This window comes from Aythya ferina (assembly GCF_964211825.1).
Source record: "Aythya ferina genome assembly, chromosome: 1".
In the NCBI taxonomy this organism is placed as follows: domain Eukaryota; kingdom Metazoa; phylum Chordata; class Aves; order Anseriformes; family Anatidae; genus Aythya; species Aythya ferina.
The window spans coordinates 109969655-109991827 of record NC_140296.1 but is presented as its reverse complement, the minus strand read 5'-3'; the positions used below and the strand labels follow the sequence as shown (position 1 = coordinate 109991827).

Sequence of the window (22173 nt, the reverse complement as noted above, 5' to 3'; positions counted from 1 at the left end):
AGCCAATTCAGACTGCAGATATTTTTAGCACTATTCTTCAGCAGGCAGCATGCAATTACATATCAACATGATGCTTCTCCTGTAGGTTGGTGTAGCTATGTTTCCACCTCCTGGCAAATATAAGGAACAGCTGAAAAGAGACTAATGAGAACTATGTTTTGATTTTTTTGTAAGGCACTAGAAGGTGAAGAAGGAATTTTAAAGAAGCACATCTCTTGAGCTCAAAGAGGTTTTAATTCTTTAGTTTTCTATGCAATGTGGAAGCATAGAAATCGCTTCTAAATAGTTCTCTTTGTAACTACTGTGAAATTGAGAGCAACTCGCTACTGTGAGTTGAAGAGAGTCATAAATACAAGGTGCTTGCAGCAGGAATGTAGGCAATAAGACAAAAGGTGCATTTTATATTGAGGGAGAGAGCATAAGTGTAATTCCACAGTAACTGGGAAGGGACAGGAACACACTTAATGATAAACTTCAGTCAATATGACTTCACAGTCTCTAAAATATCTATGCATTCTGACTGTTTTAATTGTTATAGAGGTACATACTGATATGGAGGACACTTTTGTCAAGACTGTAAGCGTTCTGCCAGGTAAGTGCCCTTCAGTAATAAGAAAATGCTAATTTTCACAAGTCACAATGATCTTTTCTTGACAACAGTGTAGCCATATGTAGCTGGTCTTTCTTTAAGGATCTGATCAGAAACCTATAGTGAGTGTTTCTTTTCCTTTCTCAGAACTGCCCTGTGTGAAGAGGAAAAGGCAAGTTTGGATAGATTCTGAAGAAAATGTTTCTAGAACCTACAAAGAAATACAGACTGGTAGTCTAAAGCTTCCCATTGTAAATGTCTTTTTTTTTTTTTTTTTTTTTTTTTTTTTTTTTTTTTTTCTTCTTCTTCCAATGAAAAGCTGATTTTCAAGCTAATGGTTTCAAGCTAATGCAGTCAGCCAGGATCCCTTATGGGCGTACTGAGATCACTGTTCCTTGTGCCCTCATTAATGCTAGTTTGGAGAAGTCCACACATGCCGCAGCCATACTTGTTTTACAAAATAAGTATGTAGGTCTGGCTGAGCAGAAGTGCTGAATTCCAGGGTATCACACCTGGACTTTGAGATTTTTTTCCTTCATTGTTGAGTTGCAAGGACTTCCATGTAAACTGTACTGGGTGTCTACAAGTTACCTTCTTTTTACATGACTTATTTTCTCATTCAGGAAAATCATCCTGTTCAAAATGACTTGCTGGAAGCCTGTGTAGTTCAAAGGTGCACCCAGTAAATCCCTTTGGATGCATTTTTTAATTCCTTTAGCTAGAGGCTATTTATCATTACAGGAGTCGTAAACTAGCTCTGACAACAAACCATGTAGAAACAATGTGCAACCCAGATTTCTAGTGATGGAGACTAAGCAAATAGTGCAGGGACCTTCTCCTGCTGAGTAGGAGGGCTGTGAGGTATGTGTCTCTTGGCTTTCCAAGCAGGGAGTTTAGGAGGAAAAGAGGCAAGGAAAACTGGTGAGGCAGCACTGCCAGCACCATTTTGCTCTCTCACCTTCATTTTGGTACCAACCCTGGCCTCCCGGCACGTCTGTGAGATGTGACTCTTCTTGTTACTTACACTGCACCCTCTTAACAAGTCCCAGCAGTGTGGATGTGCCTGTTACTCACCTTGTGGTTATCCTGCGACTGTGCTGTAACCCCACTTCACCACAGTGGTTTAAAAGCTACAGGGCTATTTACCTTTGCAGCAAGTGGAATGGGGATGGAGAGCTTGACTCAGGGCCTTGACGATGTAGGCCTGTGGGCAGGGGGTGGGAAGAAGACTGTGGGCTGCAGCATAAATGTACACAGCCAAAGCCTTGTGGTAGACCAGTGTGATACTTCCTGAGGCTGCTTCTGATGCTTCCTGGCCACTGTATTTTTTTTTTCTTGTACCTCTTACTTCCCTCTCCCCTCCCCCCCCCCCCCCTTGTTTCATAGTGCCTTGTCTCATCTTTCCACACAGCACCTTAGGATGTTGAACAAGGATCCTAAAGACCTGATGTGCATGTTCTCGCAGCATGGAGCATGCATTGCTCCATTGAGAGGAGCTTCTCCTCTGGGCTGTGTGATAAGCCACCATGGGGAAATGAGAAAACAAAGAACTTTTACCACAGTCAGCGATAGCATCAACGTTTGTGAGAAATGACCTGACTTCTTGTCACTTTTTCCACCCTGCAGACCACTGTGTTGTGAAAGGAGGAGGCAGTTCAGGCAGCACAAACCTGAATGAGGACACCCTGTAGGATGCACTGCACTCCCTCGCACTGAGCATAGCTTTGCCAGAAGTGCTGCTAACCAGATGCATGGAAAAGAGCTGGTCTGTGAAGTCTGACTGGAAAACACTGGGGAGGATTCTTCTGAACCATGAAGAGGCGCAGAGCTATAGGTATTAGCTACTCTGTAAGAAGGGGAGTTTATGACAGTGGAGAAGCTTGTATAGTATAGTAAGGGAAGAAATAGGTAAAAGCAGAAACACCCACTATGGTTTATTCAATGGCACCAGGAGATTATAGTCAGTGATAAATGTCACCTTGATGCTAGTATGCTTTATTTTACCACTTATTTGTTCCATTCCATTTAAAAACCACAGAAATGGAATCCCCTGAAAGAAGCCTACTGAACCTTCTCCTTTGCTACATGATTTCATGTATGTCAGAACTGATTCAGATGCTCTATATAAGCAGAAGGGGCAGCAAGTTCTCATTTCCTGAAAATTAAAGCGTGCAAAAATCGATTTATATATGACAAGTCTAAGGAGGGCCAAGTACACAGCTCCTCGTGGCTGGAGTAGCTGATTCCCAACTGGGTTTTGGGGTGGTTTCAGGGACTACTTACAGGATATTTACAGCTATCCATGGAAGGAGGAAGCTGAAGCTTTGGGACAATATTGGCTTCCCTGGGGTGAAGGAACAATGACTAGCTGAGGTAGAGAGTAGTCCTTTGTGGCTCTGCCCCTGCTTGGCACTGCCTAAACCACAGTCAATTAGACTACACCTAAGACTGACTAATGGGTGCAGAAGGACCACCTAGGTTTCATTTCTGCTACATATCAGATCTGCCACTATTTCCGTTCTTTCTAAAGTGGGTATTATTTGAGGTTTGCAGCATCTTTACAAGCATTTCAGGATGTGTGATGCATAGGGTCACATTTGGCTGTGGAGTGGAAGGCCAATACATCAGGCTGTAACATGGGAGGGAAACTTTTGGTACATATCTCAGACTCCCTGGACAACTCTTAAGTGAAGAGTTTTGGGAGCTAAGTGTCTACCAATAAATGGTCTCTGTTCATTGTTGAATATTTTGGAGCCTATTTCTTAGATTATCCACAGTTCTGAAGATAGTCATTGTACTTGTGGGTTGTTGGTTCTCAGATTGTTCATGGGAAACAGGTAACAAGGTGAAGTAAGTCCATAAGAAGCATTAAATGAAGTAGCTAAAGTCATGGGCATCTCTGCTGTAAATATATTTTGTTGCTGGAGTATTGGGATCAAGAGAGAAGTCCATGATGAACGGGTTAATGATCCACAGCTGGGAAGTAGATTTTGTAGGGCCAGCAGCAGAAGCTGCTGAGCATGGCCATGCTGGTCTAGTGGCTGTACAATTAGGCAGAGATTAGCTGCAGTTAAAAAAAAAAAAAAAAAAAAAAAAAAAGTAATAATAAAATACCTTTTTCTTGGTTTCTGTAAAAAGCAATAGATTTGCTTCCGGACATTTTACCTTGGAAGTGTCAGGTTTTAAAGGCGTCATTATCAGCAGTGTTCCCTCCCTCCCCCCCATGTTTGCTGACATTGGTGAGAACCACAGATGGTTTGTACCTGGGAAAATCAAGCTGTTATGTACTTGGAACAGTTTTTTTTGTTTGTTTGTTTGTTTGTTTGTTTTGTTTTGTTTTGTTTTGTGGCTTTTGTTTGTTTGCTTTGTGTTTGTTTGTTTGTTTTCCAGAGCAAACAACTCTCCCTTCCTGAAAGGAACAGAAGGGGCCTACCAGAGGCTATTCCAACTCCTATATATCCTGTGGTCCTACTCTCTATTACCAACATTGGGTTACAGTGCTTTTTGAATAGGTTGGCTGCAAGGCAGCTATGGATATGCCGTGCACAATTTAGCTTGTATAGTAACTTCATGGGACTTAGCTATTTTCTAGGTGAGCTGGTGTTAAGAAGGTAAATATTTTTGAAAGGAGACATGATTCCTATGTGCTTTGTTGAATTACAGCTACTAAAGATAAAAAAGAATACAAACAAAGAGCCAATATACACATCTGCTGTTTTGCTTGTTTTCCTCCCTGCTAGGGAAAAACCCCACACACTTTATTGTAATATTAATATTAGTATTATTCCAAACATTAATATCTTGACAAACAGCATATAGACACCACAGATGTGTACCCCACTGTGAAGGATTTTTCAAACATATTTACCTCCAGGTAAAAAAAATCAGAAAATTCTAATTTTGCAGTTCAGTACAAATACTTCATAACTGTTTTGACAGCTCCTTCTATTAGGCTAGTTCTCAACCTTTCAGGAATCCATCTACCCTCTTACCCTCTGTTTCCCAGTTCATAGAGAAAGTTGTTTTTTTTTTTTTTTTTTCTTTTTTCTTTTTTCTTTTTATTTTTCCTAGTTGGAACTGAATGAAACTGGCTTATGAACTGGATGGGTTGAATTTCGTAGCTATGAACCATCTGTGGCTTGCACTTATGCCAGAAAGTATGAGCTGAACACGGAGCCTGAGAAGAAACTGCAGCTTCTACAGTCTCTAATGGTGTTAATCTTCTGCCATGCTAGTAGAGGCCTTCATGGATGCATTTCCAGGGCCGGACTATCTTTTGGAGAATAAAAATACCAGAAGGCTGTAAAGTCAAACCAAAGTCCCCTCACCAAAGTCCCACTTGCAGTGTCCAGCAGCAAATGGTTAAGGAGGATAACTCAGGACAGAGCAAGCATGCAACCTTCCCCATCCCCAAAATGCATCTCAGTTTCTAAGAATAAACATCTCTGGGAATATCTACTTGCTGCTTCTTTTGGCATAATTTGTCTTCCTTCCAGGACATTCAAAGTTTGCCTGTAAACTTCATGCATGTAACTTTATTTCCAGCTGAGGGATTAAAGGGTGGATCATTGCTTGGGAGCAACTGAGGACACCAGTTAAGCAGAATCTATCCCCTGAGTGGGGACTGCAGACCACTCTCAGACCTGCTGCAAAATTTGTCATAAGCAGTGAATAGGCTGCTCAAAAATAGCCCAGAGCTAAGATGCACAGGAAATGCAGAGACGCAGACATTAGCACTGTGTTGTTTCCTCAGGTAACTGTTAAAAATGATGTCTTGTGGATGGTGTTAAAACTTTGAGGAGGAATGGGAGAGCACCTGAGGCTGCTATTTGAACTGCTCTGATATTTATTGCATTTATTTTACCTGCAGGTATCCTGAGTTAGAGAGTTGCTCAGGCCCAAAAGGGCAGGTAGAGGTAGAAGGTGGCCTACGGATGTCCCACCACCTCTCACTCCAGACTCTGTTCGCTGACTGCAGCCTTCTGAGTCATTGTGGTGTGGCTGGCAAGTGCTCAGTATAAGGTCTCCTGGCCTCCCAAGATGACAGCCAGCCCCACGTAAGATGTAGGAGCTCACACCTGCAGAAATCACACCTGCCTGGTTATAGAGGAGCATGGCTCTGAGAAGAGGGGACTTGCTGGTGAGGTGTAAATCTGCATGCATCATAATGGCTGAAGGCTGCATGAAGGCTCTGGATGCATCAGAAGTGTGGTTTTGGACTTTAAATATGTATCCTTGCTTTGGATATTCTTTACTGATAGCTTATACTTGTGTAAGAGGTGGGAGAGCTGGCAGAGCAGTGTGCACTGGTTCCTCTTCTTCCTGTCCCTTCCTGTCCTCCTCTAACCAGAGACAGCAGCTGTTGTACAGAATGGGCTTTTGAGAGTCTTTGCTGTACTGCACAATGTGTTTCCACTGCAAAGCAGAGTTATATGTTGCTGTTAATGATGGCAGTGGCTACGTGACATTTAAAAATGTTAGTGATGATGACTGATGCACGGATAACTGGTTCTTTATGATCTGTACTTTTTTTTTTTTTGTCTTCAGTTTGTGTTAAATACATTTTCATTATGTTGGACTTGGCTTTTATTTATTCACTGTAAGTTGTTTCACATAGCTCAGGGCTTGTAGTTTGCTTTTGATGTGTAATATTAGGTAACTTAAGGCTGTGGTTTGTTCTTTGTGTCTGAAAGCAGTTTATTTTCCTAGTTTTAACTGTGTCACATCCTCCTCAGGGGGGATGTACAATCAGATGGTTTATTTTCACTGAGCTGTTTCAGTGGGGCAAGAAGCTATGTCTGTCTGTGAGACAAATCAGCTGCATGTTGAAGTCTCAGAAACGTCAACAAAAAGAAATTAGTGAACTGTACAGCTGAAAAGAGGGACTATCTGGTGAAGACAAGTCCTGAGCTGAGATCCTTCTCATGTCTTTGCTTCTGAGCCCCTCGTGAGGGCGGAGTGGGAGGGGAACTCCAGGTACATCAGTGCAGTTCCTTGGTCTGCAGGAACTGGACACTGGGAGTAGCATCCCAGTTGGACCAAATGTGTGTGCTAACATCTCCCTTCTCTTCCCCAGGACTAAGAGTATCAGAAGACCAGAACACACTGTCACGGCTGCTGTTCACCTCCCATGCTGCTGTAGCTGAAGGACTCTTCTCCAGGCTGATGACTGGGTAACTTCCCCCAGCCTCAGCATTCACAGCAAGGAAACCAAGCATGAGCAGTGCCGTTCCCCAGCTGGAGCACAGAGGATAGTGAAAGAGTGACGCACGCATTGCATGGGCTCATGCCAGACACTGCAATCGAGGCTGAGTTAAAATTTTAATTTATTTTAATGTAGTTATTGAGGCATTTTAATTCCATCAAAGGAAATAACACAAGACAATCTGCATATATTCATTTGCTACTTCTAAATGAATTTGATTCAGCTGTGCTTGGTTTCTTCTTTTTTGGGTTTTACTCTGAGATTTACTTCTTGCTTAGAGGCGTAAGTATTCAAGGATTGTGAACCTTAAAAATTGCAATCTAAATTCTGTTTTTCATACATGAATATTTAAACAGAGTAATATTGTCTGTTCTTTCTGTAAGGCCCCCTTCTTAATCACTAATATCTGTAGTTTTGTGCAAATACACCCCATATATATATATATGATTTGTATGCATTTAAAAAAAGATAGTTTCCTGGGACAAATTCCAATATCACAATATGCTGTGTATGAATATTTATAGGTTCATCAAAATTGGTGAATATTGAATTTACTGATAAGCGTTGTGGAGGGCTTTTATTATTATTATTATTTATTTTCTTTTTAAAAAAGACTGGAAAACTATTTGCAATTTGGGTCAATTTTTCTGTGCATATTTTTGGCCAAAAATAATGTTGTTTATTTTTCTGTTAAGAAAAAAATTAAGCTTTTTCATCGACAGCAGCTTTTGCATGCATCATTTATTTAAATTGCAAAAACCAGCAACAACCAACCAAACAACTCTTACAATAGTAGTGAATTACACAAAACAAAAAATGTAACTTATGGCAAGGATATTAATTGAATAGAGAATGTAATTTGGGATTTTGGTGGTATAAGAGTTGCATTGTCAGTTGCATGTTAGTAGTAGAATATTGACCAATGCGGTTGTATGAGCACTATTTTTGGGTTGCAATGAAAACTTTCTATCTAGATACATAACTGTTAGAACTGTGCAGAAAACCTATCAAGCTGTTGTGTATACATATTGCATTGTGTATAAGTACTGTTGCCTCTTGCACTCAGATCACAAATGTTGCTACATTTGTTTTTCCATGCCACAAGTCTGGCATTGTTCTTTTTGTTTTGGCTTGTTCCTTTTGTTGTTGTTGTTTTGTTTTGTTTTTCTGTGCACCAAGTGTCCTCACTTGTTATATTTTACATTAAGGATGTATCTTCTAATGTAGCATCATTGCATCCTGTTATTTTACAGAAATCGATACCAGCTGAGGTTTCTTTTTGCACAGAACCCTGTCTGCCTTTCCTCCTCCTCCTCTCAGCAAGTACCACTAAATGCATTTGCATATGGGTGTGAAGAGTGCATGATTATAATAGGCTGCATGTGTCCTGTAGCAACACACGACATTTTGGGATCAAGTATGACAGAAAGATACTTGCTAGTTTGGCATGTATTGGCTTTTGACTTGGGAATGTAAACAACATATTAGTACTTGCCATAGCTGCCATAGAATGGCAACATCATTTTCCAATCATCTGTAGGTGTGGGTGACTAAGTCAGAAAGAGGAGCATTGAAGAGAGACAAATGACGGCAGAAGGGAGAGAATAACAAAAGGATGACCAAAAAGAGCATTTGAGGGAATCCAGAGGTGAGTGCTAGAAAATGAGAACTTCATTGGCAGATTGGACAGTAACATCAGAAAACACCATGCAAGGTGTGCTTCTGTAGTGTCATGAAAACAGACACACGCTGGGACCTCTGCTTTATTGCACAGCGGTGGAGGGCACAGCAGTGCATTGGTTGTAAAGCCCTTTGCTGTAACATAGCCGGTGGGAGCTGCAGCTGGGTGCTCATCCACAGTCAGATGCAGGTCTTGGGACCTGAGCAGAAGAAGGTGGGAGTTTGACTGTGGGAATACATATGTATATTTTTCATTACAGTGCTATACAAGTTTGCCATAAAAAAAAATTGATTCATTTATGTATGTTACCCAACTGTCGTAAAGTATCAGTAATGTTCCTTGCCAAATTCATGTTCAAGCAACAGCTGTAGGGAACAATGTAAGTTACTAAATTCTTCTAAATTCTAAAGCAGGAAACAAACTCATATTTTTGTTCTCTTGCAAGAAGACAGTAGAAGACAGTTGCCTTTTTAGTTTTACTGAAGAAATGGAGTGACCCTTTGAGAAATTAAAAGCAGGGCAAGGGTTATGAAACATTTCTTTAGGTTATTTCCTTCAAATAGTTGTGTCTAGATCCTGAACTTTCCTATACATGCTGTTACCTTGATTTTTCAAAAGGAGTTGTAATACATGCATGTTTTCTATGGCAAAAGGTTTTGTTTTTTTTTTTTTTTTCATCTTCTGCAGGCAAGTCTACAAAGCAGCAGTAGGAGATTTGTAGTTATCCTTGTGCTAGCTAGTTGGACTTGCCATGAATAGTGAGCAGCTAGAGATGACTGGAAAAGGGTGTCAGAGATGCTGTTTTTTATTTTTATTTTATTATTTTATTATTTTATTATTTTTTATCCCCCTCTTTATTTAATTTGCTTGTAAATAGTAGTCTTGTTTGTTTGTTTTTGAAGCCCTTTTTACTTTCTCCCTCCAGCATAAGAATAATACTTGACATGGGGTCTTTTTTAGAACATCTGTTTTCAAAGGAAAAAAAGGTTTTACTTTTTGTTCTCTTTGAAGGTATTTGCGTGACAATTTGTGACTACATATCATTTCCTTTGCCTTCAGTTTCTGCAGTGTTGATTCATTTTGCTAAAGATGTCTCAGACGTGGTCAGTTCTGGCTGCACTCCTTTTCTTGATTTTCAGCCTGGTTGAAGGGTCAGGTAAGTGAGAAAGGTCCAAGCAACAGCCACTGTGTGGTACTCTGTATTACCAACGTGCACATATGCTGACACTTCACAGTTCCCCAGAGGAATTTGCTTATTTTTTAATGTGAGCATGAGGAGTGATGTCATCTCAGCTGGAAAAATAATCCTGTGCTTCCCAGAGTGGCACAGGATAATATACCTAATAGGGATCCAAAACACAAACCATCTGAAGATGCATCTTCTGTTCAGCTGGGATCATCAGGAGATCTATGGTTTCTGGCAGAAAAAGTGTTTATATATGCTCCATGTTACATATGAGCCAAGAACTACTGCGCCGAGTGTTTTACCATTGTTACAGGTGTAGTCATCTCCCAGGTTTTACTTGGATTTTAACTAAGGCAGCTAACTCAATAACAGTATACTTTTCTAAGACAAAACAAACAAACAAAAACCACAAAAAACAACTAAACTTTTCTTTCCCTTAAGGGTGAATCTTGGCCTCCCCAATGGGTTTTCAAAGCCCATATTAAAGCAATAGGAAACTGCTGACCAAAAAAAGATGAAGGACTTGTAGCTCATCAGCATATATCTGTGGTGGTTTTACTTGGTGGGCGGCCGAGCTCCACCACAACCGCTCTCTCACTCCCCCCTCCTCAAAGAGGAAGGGGGAGAAGGTTTGAGATGAGATTGATTTAATTAAAGGGAAAAGGGTGGAGGGGAGAAAAAAGATAATAATAGTAACAAAAAAAAACCACCATAGCGATTTTCGGGAGGGCAGCTCCCACCCCCACAGGAGCCCAATTTTTTATTGCTGAGTGTGATATCAGGTATTATGGAATATCCCTTTGGTTGGGTTAGGTCAGCTGACCTGGCAATGTCCCCTCCCCATCACTTGCCCACCCCCAGCCTGCTGGCTCCTGGGGGCTTGGAGGGAGTCCTTATGCTGTACCAGCACTATGCAGCAATAGACACAACACTGGAGTGATATCAGTGCTGTTCCAGCTATGAGTGCAGAGCTCAGCACTGTGTGGGCTGCTGCAGGGAAAGGTGACTCCACCCCAGACAGACCCAGCACAATATCATGTAACTGCACAGTATCCACAGAGGAAAGACACCTTTTCCACTGCATTTCCAGACTTCAAAGTCAGTGACAGTGGGAAGGAGGACCAGGAAACTGCATATGACTTATATGTGCCTGCACAGAGCAATATGTACCCAAGGCTGCCACTACAGTAAGAAAATAGAAATTTTAAAGTGTGGTGAAGCCAAGAGCCGTGCCTATGCTTTAATGAAGGCTGTAACATCATTTTTAACTTTTGACTTTTTTCCATTTTTTTCTCTCTCTCTGTCTCATTGTTTTTGTTTTCTTATGTAGCTTATAACATTGTGAATGTGGAGGCTGGCCATGAGGCTGTGTTGACTTGTGCTTCCACCTCCAAACTGTGTTTGGTAATGGTGACATGGGAGATAAAATCCAACACTTCCTGCTCTTTGGCCTATAGAAATGATCGCAACGAGACAAAGTTAAACTGCAGTGAGAGGATGATGTGGAAATATTCACCTGACAGGGACCCTGCTCTTCGTATTTACCCCGTGAACCTCAGTGATGAGGGAAATTACACCTGTGAAATTGCCACTGATATGGGGAATTTTCATTTTTCCTCTTTCCTGTCTGTGATAGGTAAGACACACCTAGTGTTTTTTTTGTAGCTGTTGGATGGAGATAAAAATGGCTTGACTTGGTGTTAAAAGACCAAATTCATTTTGAATGTATGCTGAGATTGAAAACAAAGTAGAAACTTAATTCAGTTGGACTGGCTGTTTGGAGAGGGGAAGGAGGCATGCAGAGTTACAGAATAGGACTGGGCTGTTTTAGGGATATATATATATATATTTTTTTTTTATTATTTTTTTTTTCCCCTTCTGACTCATGAACAGGCAAAGATGTACCAAATGCAATGCTCTGGGTAGTTTCTGAGGTAGTTCTTTGGGCATAACACAGGATTTGAATGTTGTATGAATGTTCCCATAACCAGGAGTATACATTCTTGCTTAAGTTAATGTAAGTACAAGATATTAAATAAATATTCCTGCTTTAAGCTGAGCAGAAGGGTGCTGAACCAAAATTCACAATGCACATGATGTGTATTTTGTGTGGGTAAGAGCCAAGTAGGAAAGAAGAGAGAGTTTCAAGACATTATCTGGAAATATTTCACTCTTACAGAAACACTGAAAATTGTCTGTAAGGCTGCATCACTAAAATAAAAATGAAACTAGGCTATTTTCAACCTAGGCGGGAACAAAAGTGTGTTAGGAAACATAACTAATATATCAGATAATCTTTCTCAGATTGGTACATTTTCTCTAGGTTTCCTTAAATTTCAAGAAACATTTTACTGTGAGACAATTTTGTATTCTGATTATATTAGTCAATTTTTAGTTATGCTCAGAACGTTTATGGAAAATTTATTCGTAAATCAATAATTGCTACTGATAGTTTTTGTCTCTTGAAGTTTTTTCTTCCTTGCAGCGTCTTGCCTTTTTAATAATGCCTTAGACATTGTCCAAGCCTTTGCTTGTTTTGTCAAATATAGAATATGAATTGTTGGGCTTTAGGCAGAATAGTTCTTGTCCAATTCCTCCTTTCTTTCCAGACTGTCAAATTCTTGATTCTACCTATATTCTAGCCTATATATCTAATTCTAGATTCTACCTTTGATTAGATATAAGGCAGAAATTCTTTACTCTGAGGGTGGTGAAGCACTGGCACAGGCTGCCCAGAGAAGCTCTGGAAGGTGTTCAAGGTCAGGTTGGATTGGGCTTTGGGCAACCTGATCTAGTGGGAGGTGTCCCTGCCCATGGCAGAGGACTGGAGCTAGGTGGTCTTTAAGGTCCCTTCCAAGCTGTTCTATAGTTCTATGTAGTTCTATGTAATCTTTTAGCTTGTATGTAATGTTTTAGGTATAGCTTCAGTAAGCTTTTTTTTTTCTCTTTTCTTTCCCCAGTATGTACACTGCTATACTTATAAATCTACATTTAATCCAGCTCTGTCCATCATCCCATCTTCTCCTGTAACATCTATAGTCATCTTCTGGAAAATATGAGGGAACAATACTTTTTAATGCAGCTAGCATATTTTAGAGATATTTATTTACCTTGGACTTTGATGTATTTTTTTTCCCCTGAAGATGATTGGTGCTAATATTCCAAATTATTTTAAAATGTCTTGGATTGGCCATGTAAACTAAAAAAATACCACCTATTCTGTTTCTCAGTTGGAAACTTTACCCTGAACTAGAATTAACAACTGTGGTCTTTTTTCTTCTGTAGTCCCTCCTACAGTGACTCTGACCTCTGACAAGAGCAGAGTGGCTGTCTGCCAAGCTGCTGCTGGAAAGCCAGCTGCCAAAATCTCCTGGATTCCTGCAAGTAATAACAGCTCTGAGGAAGAATTCAAACATGGCAATGGAACAGTGACCAGAGTCAGCTACATTGGCTGGGTCAACAGCATGCACACCACTGTCACCTGCCTGGTTACCCATCCAGCTATGAACCAGAATCTCTCCCTAGATCTGTCAGGTAAAAAACATCATTCTGTAATTGCTTGTCATCATGCTCGTGTGATTCTTTGTGTTTTTCTATGAAGCTGTTCTAGCTGAATCCCAGGGTTTGGCAGATTGGTTAGTGGGGTGAAAAGCCAAAGTTCTCTTACATATTGATAGAGAAATTAATAATTTAATCAACTGAAACCAGTTGATGGCATGATATGGGGAAGCTTCCATTGTGAGCTTACTTGTATCACTATTTATTTTACAAAAGTTCCTCTTTCTGTTTCAGTGACCCTTTTTAATCAGTAATGATAGAAAATTTGCTCTCCACAGGAACTGTGATGCAGTTCACTAATTTTTTATGTGAAACTTTTAACCCCCAGAGCTGAATTTTGTCCAGATCCCCACTGGAAAACTTCCTTGGAGACTGTCTGTGTGTGACTCTTAATCAATCTTTCCCAGGCCCAAAGGTAGTAAAGGGTAAAATTTAGCTTCTCAGCTGTCTGTGTTAAATCTGATATAAGTTTCTGACTGTAAAATTTGTAAGAACAAATTAATTGTTCTTAATAAATAATTAACGTTAATTAAATGTTAATTAATAAAATAAGTGTTCATATCACCAAAATATCTCAGCAGATGCATGAAGGACAGAAATCAAGATAGACCAGCCATTAAATACAGCATTCTGCAGGGCCGTCTAGTTAGTTCTATTGATGCAGTACTAATACCGTTTCAACAAAGGGGGGCCATGCAGACACATGGGTTGAAAATGGAAGTATGTTTGTCTACACACAACTGGATGTGTGAAGTAGTTCCTATTCCTGGTTGGTGTCTAGACATCTCATCTATCTCTCACAGCTTATTGGTGCTGTGGGGGTAGAGCATTAGGTCTCCTTTCTGGTTAAGGTATGTACCAACATCATATAGTCAGTGGATACTGACATCTAGCTCTGTAACTAACTTTCTTTTCTCAGACTCTTCCTCCAGGCTTCACTATCCCCTGGTGGCACTGCCTGCAAGTGTTGCTGCTATCAGTGGTGTTGGTGTGCTTTTATGCTTAATTTTCACGTGCAGAGGTAAGTCATTTGATGAGTCTGAAATGTTTTACAATTCCGTGTCTGACTACTTGCAGGTACTAGGACATGTGCATTATTGTTGAGAGTGGGTTGGGAGGAAAGGATGAGGAAAATGTCCACATGGGATGCATTGACCCTTTGGAAAAGTCCTAACAAAAGAGGAGACAGAACTTTAAAACAAACTTGGATTTTCAGAAGAGCCATTGTTGTTATGCTAGTAATGTATTATATTTACAGCAGAGTTATCCAGGAAGAAAGGGATAATTGCAGAGAGGAGGGTGGGTCTTGAGTTTTTAGAATTTAGAATGATCAGTCTGCATTTACCAACATAAAAATTCAGTATATAAAAAGAAGTGTTCACAAACTTGTCTAGACGCCAGTCTAACAACTAGTTGCAAACAATCATTCTATATCCTGTTTGTATCTGCAGTCACAAGTTTTCCCTTAAGCAAATGTAAGAATAGGTCAAATGTACATGCTTCCCTCTGGTACAATCATACTTTTTCAGGCCGTGTAGATTTCATGGGCATTGAGTCAGCTCATACTGGGCATTGAGTCAGCTCACTTGACTCAATGCCCTCCCACTCTTGGAGTTAAGTAAAATGGCTGTGATGGGGTATGGATGGAGTAGAAGCCTGAGTGAAGGCTTAAAATGGAAGGAAGAGAGGTCCTTAGCCTATCATGTCCCCTCAGAAAAGTACACCTGAGTCAGTTCAATCATGTCTCCCAGGGAGACCAAAACTTTCAGTGAAGGGGAAAATAAAACAATAATGTATTCAGGAGCAGGGAATAAAAGGTGAGAACTTAACCAATGAGAGCAACTATTTCAAAGATAGTCCTTCAGGCATTGAGGGCAGCACATAACAACTTTTCACCGTGTCCCATCAAACCATTTTGATTTCCTACTTCCAGCTTTCTGCTTACGTAAATTGGCATGTGAGCCACCAGTACCGGTTGCAGTAAGTGGGCTTTCATTTTTGTGTGTGTGCACTTTCGTGTTTCTTTATTTGTTTTTGTTTGTTGTTTTATTCACTAAAACATTTAATTTCATTGTAACGTGTCTGCTCTGAAAAAACTTCTGTTTATCTCTGTTTGTGCTTGGAGAAGGGGAATGAGGAACTGTGTGTCTGGAAGGGTATTTATTATTTGGATGGCCCTAACTTCATTACTCAGAATATCTGAGTAATTGCATAAGCACTACATGGAGAATGGAGTAGTGCATTTCCTGCCTAAGAATACCATAAATTAAATTTGCAATACCAAGGTTTAAACTGAATTTTAGATCTTCCCAATGTTACTGTGTTCACAGCTGGCTTCACAGAGTAATCTTAACTCTGATCTTTTCCTTAAGAATGTGTATTGCCCTCGATGACAGAAATTTGCATGATTAAAGATGTGATGAAAACAGGCAGGCATTTACATGGAGGGAAAAGGGTGCAGTTCCTTATGCTGTATTAGCTATTTTAGCAACACAAACAGCTATGAAACTTTTATATTTTAAGTTGCAATTCAGACACTCAGGAGCTAGGAAACAACACTTAAATTTGCCACTGCAACTTTTATTTCCTCTCTAATTCCAGGGTGTCCTGATACATATTTAACAGCATGATAATATGCTTCTCTTTCCTCAGGGCTTCTGCCTCATTTAATGCACTGAAAGAGCAATTATTTCATATTTTGTTTTCTGCTCATGGTGGAATTAATGGCCGTGTGCCTTATTTGTTGCAAACTAGTCAAACAGTGCTCTGAAGCCAGAATGATTAATTTCCTGATATGCTCTTCAATGGCATTCAGCAGAATTTGACTGACGGGAGTGGGAGCTGCTTAGATCAAAGTCAAAAGCTTCCAGTAATTTTAGGTGCCTACATTGGAATGCCTGTGGCCTGACCTTTTTATTTTTTGTTGTTGTTGTTTGTTTTTTTTTGTTTTCTCAGAGAAGTTAGCATTGTTTGTTGTATTCTATTTTGCTGAAAATACTGACTTTTCAAAAATTGTTTCCAATCTCATTAAGAAAAAGAGGTTCAGAAGGTTGTCTCGTTTAGACTTTGTGAATGTACTTGTTTCTCTCTGATGGTTCAGGTTTCACCCTATGCACCCTACTCCTTTGCTTCAAGGTTTCTTTGCAAAACTACTGCTGCCTGCTAGTTTTCTTCTGGGCTTGCTTGTTTGTTTGGCCTCTGTAGATATGATGGCTCTACAAAATTCTGCATGTATATACATGTACATTATATAATGGTACATGTTTTCCTTTATATTGCAGACTGAGAACTTCAGGTCCACACCATCACATAAAAACACACCTGAAGTCAACCCTCATGTCTTAGAAGAGACTATCTATCAGAATTATGGAGCAGAAAATAAATTTATGGACTATTAACGATGTAAGCATTAAGTGGTCTAATACCAGCTCAGCTACTAACGGTACAGTTACTTGAACTTGTCCTTGAACTAACAAATCTCAGATCTCATGCACAGCAGGCTAGCAGAGTACTCACATACTCAACGCTGTCCAAGAAAAGCCTTTGTCTTTCCTGATCTGAAGACAGTCAAGGGAGCAATATGCTGATGATTCCTCTCTTACTGTAAATATCAGAACAACTCTCGAAATATTTGCAACTTCTAAAGACTGAGTTGGAAAAACAGATTTGATTTTTTTTTTTTTTTGGAAAATGGACTCTGAAGCATGTGCTATTTTCCCTCAAATCAACAATTGATGTAATTTTGTGACCAAGTAAAAGACTGCTGGTGAAAATGTAGCACTTCTGTGTCCAGTCCATTTTAGTGACTGGATTCTCATTGCAATTCAATGCTGGAAAACAGAAAGCGACACAAGGGACTCTGAAAAGACCAAGAAGACCTATCCAGCAGAAATAAAACTTTTTTTCTAGATAGATAGTTACATGTTACAGATAAGTATCTATTATTTCTTTTTTTTTTTTTTTCCTTTAATGTATTTCTTTTTCAATTAAACTTTCTATTTGCATTGATAATGGCAGAAAAAAAAAAAACAAATCTGAATTTGTACTTGATATGAAAATGAGAAATAGCAATGAGCAATTTTCTAAGATTAATTTAAAAGTAAAAATATAAATATGCAAATATTTATCTCAAATGATTTGTGGGGCTATTTGGGTAACTCTTTACTGAGCAGATCACACCCTGGTTTTAAAGAGAAGAGCAGTGTTAAGTTGTGAAAAATGCAGATGGTGTTCATGTTTAAAAAAACACCAACATCTAATCAAACCACTTATTTCCCTGTCCCCAAGCTGAAGAAAACCACAGATTACTTGATAATTTCAGTTTTCATAAGCCAGGCTTGTGAAACCTTTTCCAGGCACTAATATAGCACTAAGTATGAAGTAGGCATGAAGATCCCTCAGTGCCTTTCAATTGCATTTCACTTTATCAGCTCTAAATAGACAAGGATGAGCACCTATTGACGCTGCTCCAGGTTTCCTTTCAGTTGCATCAGAAGAGCATGATGAGCAACTCCCTGGCTTATGACAAGTGCCTACAGAAGGTAGTCTGTTCACCCGTGTTGTGTAACTCAGCGTAGCCATTCTTGCAGTGCTAAATGTCAGTGGTGGGTTACTGTTTCAGAGCTGTGTATAGCTTCTTCATATCATCTGCTGGGAAGGAGAAGTACCTTTCCATGTATACAGCCTCTGGGAGAAATATGTGACAGCTAGCTTGAAATTAGTGAAAACAGGTTTTCAATTATTCTACTTAGGAAAAGCGTTCAGTAGCTTGAGTGAAATTCATGGCTGAGTGTAAGGGAGTGGTTTTCCAGTTCTGCTGGTCTGTAGTTGGCAGTGCACAATGAGCACAATCCTGCATCCTTTTTTGTTCTTCCTGTCAGCCTGGACCTATCACAGCTAGGGTGCTGTCGAGGAGTTAGTTGTGTCTGAAAGCCTCTGAAATAGGGAAAAGATCTCATGTTTCTTAGGGAACAGCCTAGCTGGGTCTAAACCAGGGTTTCTACAGCTGCTGCAATTTGAGTCTGTCTTATTCAGAAGCTGGACCATTGCAGCCAGAAATCAGGACGATATAGTTGTCAAACTGAGGAGAGTTAAGCTATGGAGCAATCTGGTTTTGATAATCATGGTGCACAGGTGTTGTGATTTTAAGGGTGCAAAGCAAGAACTTCTCATTATTTTTTTTTGCACCACGTGAAATGTTGAACAGTGAGAGATAAAGTAGACATAGGAAATAAAACTTAGGGGAGGTGATTGTGTTGGGGAAGACCTCTGGAGAATCTCCATTGTAATAGTTACCCATGGCAGAGAAGCATGGTTTCCATGTTTCTGATTTTATTTTCCCTTTTAAATTATATTTAGTGGAATTGGTCCAGTCACCTGCAACATGTCAACATTTCCACTGATGAGAAATTCTGAGGAGACTTTGTTCTGGATATGTTAACACACAGTGCTCTGGCAACGAGATAGGTTCCATCGTGCCACAGGGATGCAGAGAAATGGGTTCTCTTGGCAGTTCCACAGCTCTAAACAACAACACTGATGATGGTTTGACTTCTTATTTCTGGGATGGCCCAATAACCACTTCAGCTGCAGCCTCTCAGAAAATTAACTTACAGCATGGTGGCCTGGTCAGGCTGCAATTGTCACCTGTTCCCTGCCAACAAAAAGCTTGTTACCAGCCCACAGCTCATCCAAAGCCACATGTGGCAGGCATTAAAAGGTCTCAGCTGCCTAATTGTTGTATCTTCCTTCTGCAATAAAATTGGCCCTCATGCTTTTCAAGCTTGCTGTGTAAGATTAATAAAACTTATTAGGGCAAAGAGAATAATGTGGCCAGTGGGGGTGATTGTAAGAAAGACGGACATGAATGGGTCTTCTAGTCAGAGCATAATAATTGACCAATCTCACTTAATTTTCTGCTCGTCTTTTGTATGCATTGAAGTTGTGGTACAAGCAGTAGGCAATTATGGATACAGAATTCATTTCTTTGTAGCTGTATGAAATTCACAGGAATGCATACTACTACATCCTATGTACAACTGTACAAGTTGTCAATGGGTGATAACTGTTTTAGTGGACCTGTCAGCGCTTCTAAGAGCATCATCTTTGAAAGGAGGAAGATGGGATGAGCCAAGCAATGTGCCTGTGAGTATGCTCAGGAAAGAAGCCCTTGGTGCTTGGGAGAAGAGATACAGGTCTGTGAGGTGAGCAAATTTGCATGGAAACAGCAAGAGGAAAACAGGAGGCTGGAGAAAGGGTTGACAGAGGGGATCAAGACAGCTGGGGTTTAAAGGAGAACAAGCATGCTGTTGGGTTGTTGCAGCTTGATACTTTATACTGTGACTAGTTGCTTTGTCTATTCACTCTGGCTGTCATTGGGTACCTTAACTTCTGATCATGACTGATCTTGGTAGGTTTTGTCACATGGGAAGCTCCTCTCTCAGGTTTTGTAATGGGGAAGTCATATTGATGTCAACCATAGAGTCCAAATTGTGTATTTTGACTCTTGAAGGAATTTGGTCTGGAAAATAATCAACTTAAGGATGCTTTTATGATTATAACCATTTTTTTTTCTTTCTTATATGAATACTTGGTATTTTTAAATAGATTTTATCTGCACAAAAAGCTTTAAGCAAGATGAATGTTTTAGATTGCAAATTTCCATGTATTCTAATTGTGAAAATGGCTAGAGAAATGCTGACTTTTTTTTGAATAATTATTATGAGAGAGCTTCTAAAAGGAAATGGGTATCGGAATGAGCTAGTTACGATAGTTACTCCCCAAGAGCAGTCCTGTTGCTTCCTCTGTCCTGTTCCAGTTGCTCAGTAAGCACACGCTGATGTGTTGAATAATGCTGAATACAATGGGTGATGGATGACTTTATTCTCTTCATCAGTCTCCAGAAATACTGAGCCTGGAGATCTCCTGCTCCAGAGCTGTTGCAACAGCTCTGCCTTGTCACTGCTGTTTCAGGCTGACTGTTTAGTTAAATATAGAGTTGACAGAATGTCACTTGTGCTTTTTAGCACTAGGTGATTGTGGCTGAAAAGTCTTCTGTTTGTTGTGTGGACTCTCATAATGCTTATAGGGCACTCTTGGTAATAGTTGTGATGTCTACTTTCTGATTCATCTATGAGCAATTTATCTTAACATAAATCTTAACAGCAGATGTTGCAAAACTGTAGTGCAGTTCTTTATTCTCATTCTGTTCATTGAATTTGGAAGAAATAATAGCTGAGAAAATGTTGAGTTTAGAACCTCAAAAATTGGGATGCAATCTCAGATTATGATTAAGCTTTGTTTTAAACCCCAATTTTCAACATCAGGACTGAAATGAAGAAGATAAATAATATTTTTCTTCAGATTTTGGAAATGAGGTAAATATCCTACAGGTATTTGTCAGTTCAGTGAAAAGCTGTGTCTATGTTGGTTTTTCTTCCAGTTGTATTTTTCGGTCTAGGCTTTTTTTTGGTCATAGCTTTTCTTCTCTGATGAGAAAATATTACTTTGCTTGTATATACTAATTCCTGTGGAATACTGTCTTGCTGTTTTTTTTTTTTTTTTTTTTTTTTTAATGTTAATTTGTGAACTTCTCTTCAGCTACTTGACTTGGTGTCCACAATCTGTATGCATCTTTCATGTGCTGGAGGTCAGTGGAGAGAACGTGATTTATCCATGTGGAACATCTATTACATTTCCTACCAACTCTCTGTCCTGGAATAGTCCTGGAGTAGTTTGTGTTTGTGCTCTTAATGTTGTTTCTTAAAGCAATTACCCACTTTTCTCTTTATTTCCTGAGAGGTGTCTCACCAGTGCTCTGATGCACTAGTTTTCTCAGTTTGTTGATTTTAATCTTCTCCAATGATTTTACCATCCAGTTCTCTTTCCTCCTTTTCAGCATCAAAGGCAATTTCATTCTCTATTCAGTTGCTTTAGTAGGTACTAGTTCATCTCAGCAAATTAAACATAAATAAATAAATAAGCATATATTTATATATATATTTGGTTAAAACAATACGTTTCAAACTGATTTGCTTTGCAATTCACTAGTGCATTTCACTGAACTGGTAGGCATACTTAATTCAGGTCTACTCGACTTTATTGGCCAATACATAATAAGAAATTAATCTCTCTCTTTATTGTAAACCACTGTTGTGCTTCAGTGCCTACAAATCCAAGCTTACATATGAAATCCAAATGTGTAATATACATCATTTTATATAACCTTGGGTGATGTCTGTCTTGGATTATTCTGCAAAAACATCATAGACATTTTTTTTTTTTTGACTCCATAGTTTCCATACTGCTTTGTACCACTTGATCACAGCAACAGGGATCCATGAAAGGTCAGAGAAACTAAACAAGAATTTATCATTGAGGCTTTTGAGACAAACTCAGTTATCAGTGATTTTACTTAGTTCAGACACAGAAAAAAACACCTCTGATACAATGTCATACTTTTTTTTTTTTGAATGGGACTATAACTGTATCTGATGCTTACATTGTTGAAAACACTTGTTGAAACCAAGAAATTGTGGTCCTAGCTCCATTACAGAAAACAGATGCTATTTACTTGATTAATAACCAATATTTTCAGCAAAAGAGGCAAATGGTGTTACAAACCACAGACTTCTTGTGCATTTACAAACATGAAGCTTTTCCCCAACAACAGTAGAGACAAACAGCATAAGGAAGATTTTTGCTCCACTTCCTCCAGATTCCCTTTCTTGTCATTATCAAGCTATCACTGTCTGCTGCTTGGTTTCCTGTGTATTTTCTGGTTGTTTCGATGATGATATCAAATCCGCTCGCACAGAATATAACACAGTACCCAGAGAAACTTCTTGGAGTTCCTGCTTCAGACTGGAGGCAGGTTATTTTTCTATGATGGGATGAATGGCTTGGCGTGTAAGGGGAGAACACTGGATGCTGTTTATCCTGACTCTAGCAAGGCT

General features: G+C 39.5%; 1 protein-coding gene across 8 annotated transcripts; it reads left to right on the top strand.

The window, feature by feature from the left end:
- The first annotated feature begins 1874 nt into the window (after positions 1-1874).
- Positions 1875-17352, top strand: LOC311423120 (cell surface glycoprotein CD200 receptor 2-like). Of its 8 annotated transcripts, none has more exons than XM_084496758.1 (10): positions 1875-1910; positions 2001-2423; positions 6666-6762; positions 8335-8442; positions 9535-9631; positions 10992-11297; positions 12947-13195; positions 14139-14240; positions 15153-15199; positions 16501-17352. In XM_084496758.1, exons 5-10 carry the CDS (start codon positions 9565-9567, stop codon positions 16615-16617), a joined length of 888 nt encoding a protein of 295 aa, XP_084352884.1. In that variant the 5' UTR covers positions 1875-1910; positions 2001-2423; positions 6666-6762; positions 8335-8442; positions 9535-9564; the 3' UTR covers positions 16618-17352. The 8 variants fall into 8 exon arrangements, with proteins under 8 accessions (XP_084352884.1, XP_084352880.1, XP_084352885.1 ...); XM_084496754.1 differs by having other exon boundaries at positions 6666-7076; positions 8048-8442; positions 9487-9631; XM_084496756.1 differs by lacking the exons at positions 1875-1910; positions 2001-2423 and adding exons at positions 6276-6565; positions 8048-8211 and having other exon boundaries at positions 6666-7076.
- Positions 17353-22173: the final 4821 nt, after the last annotated feature.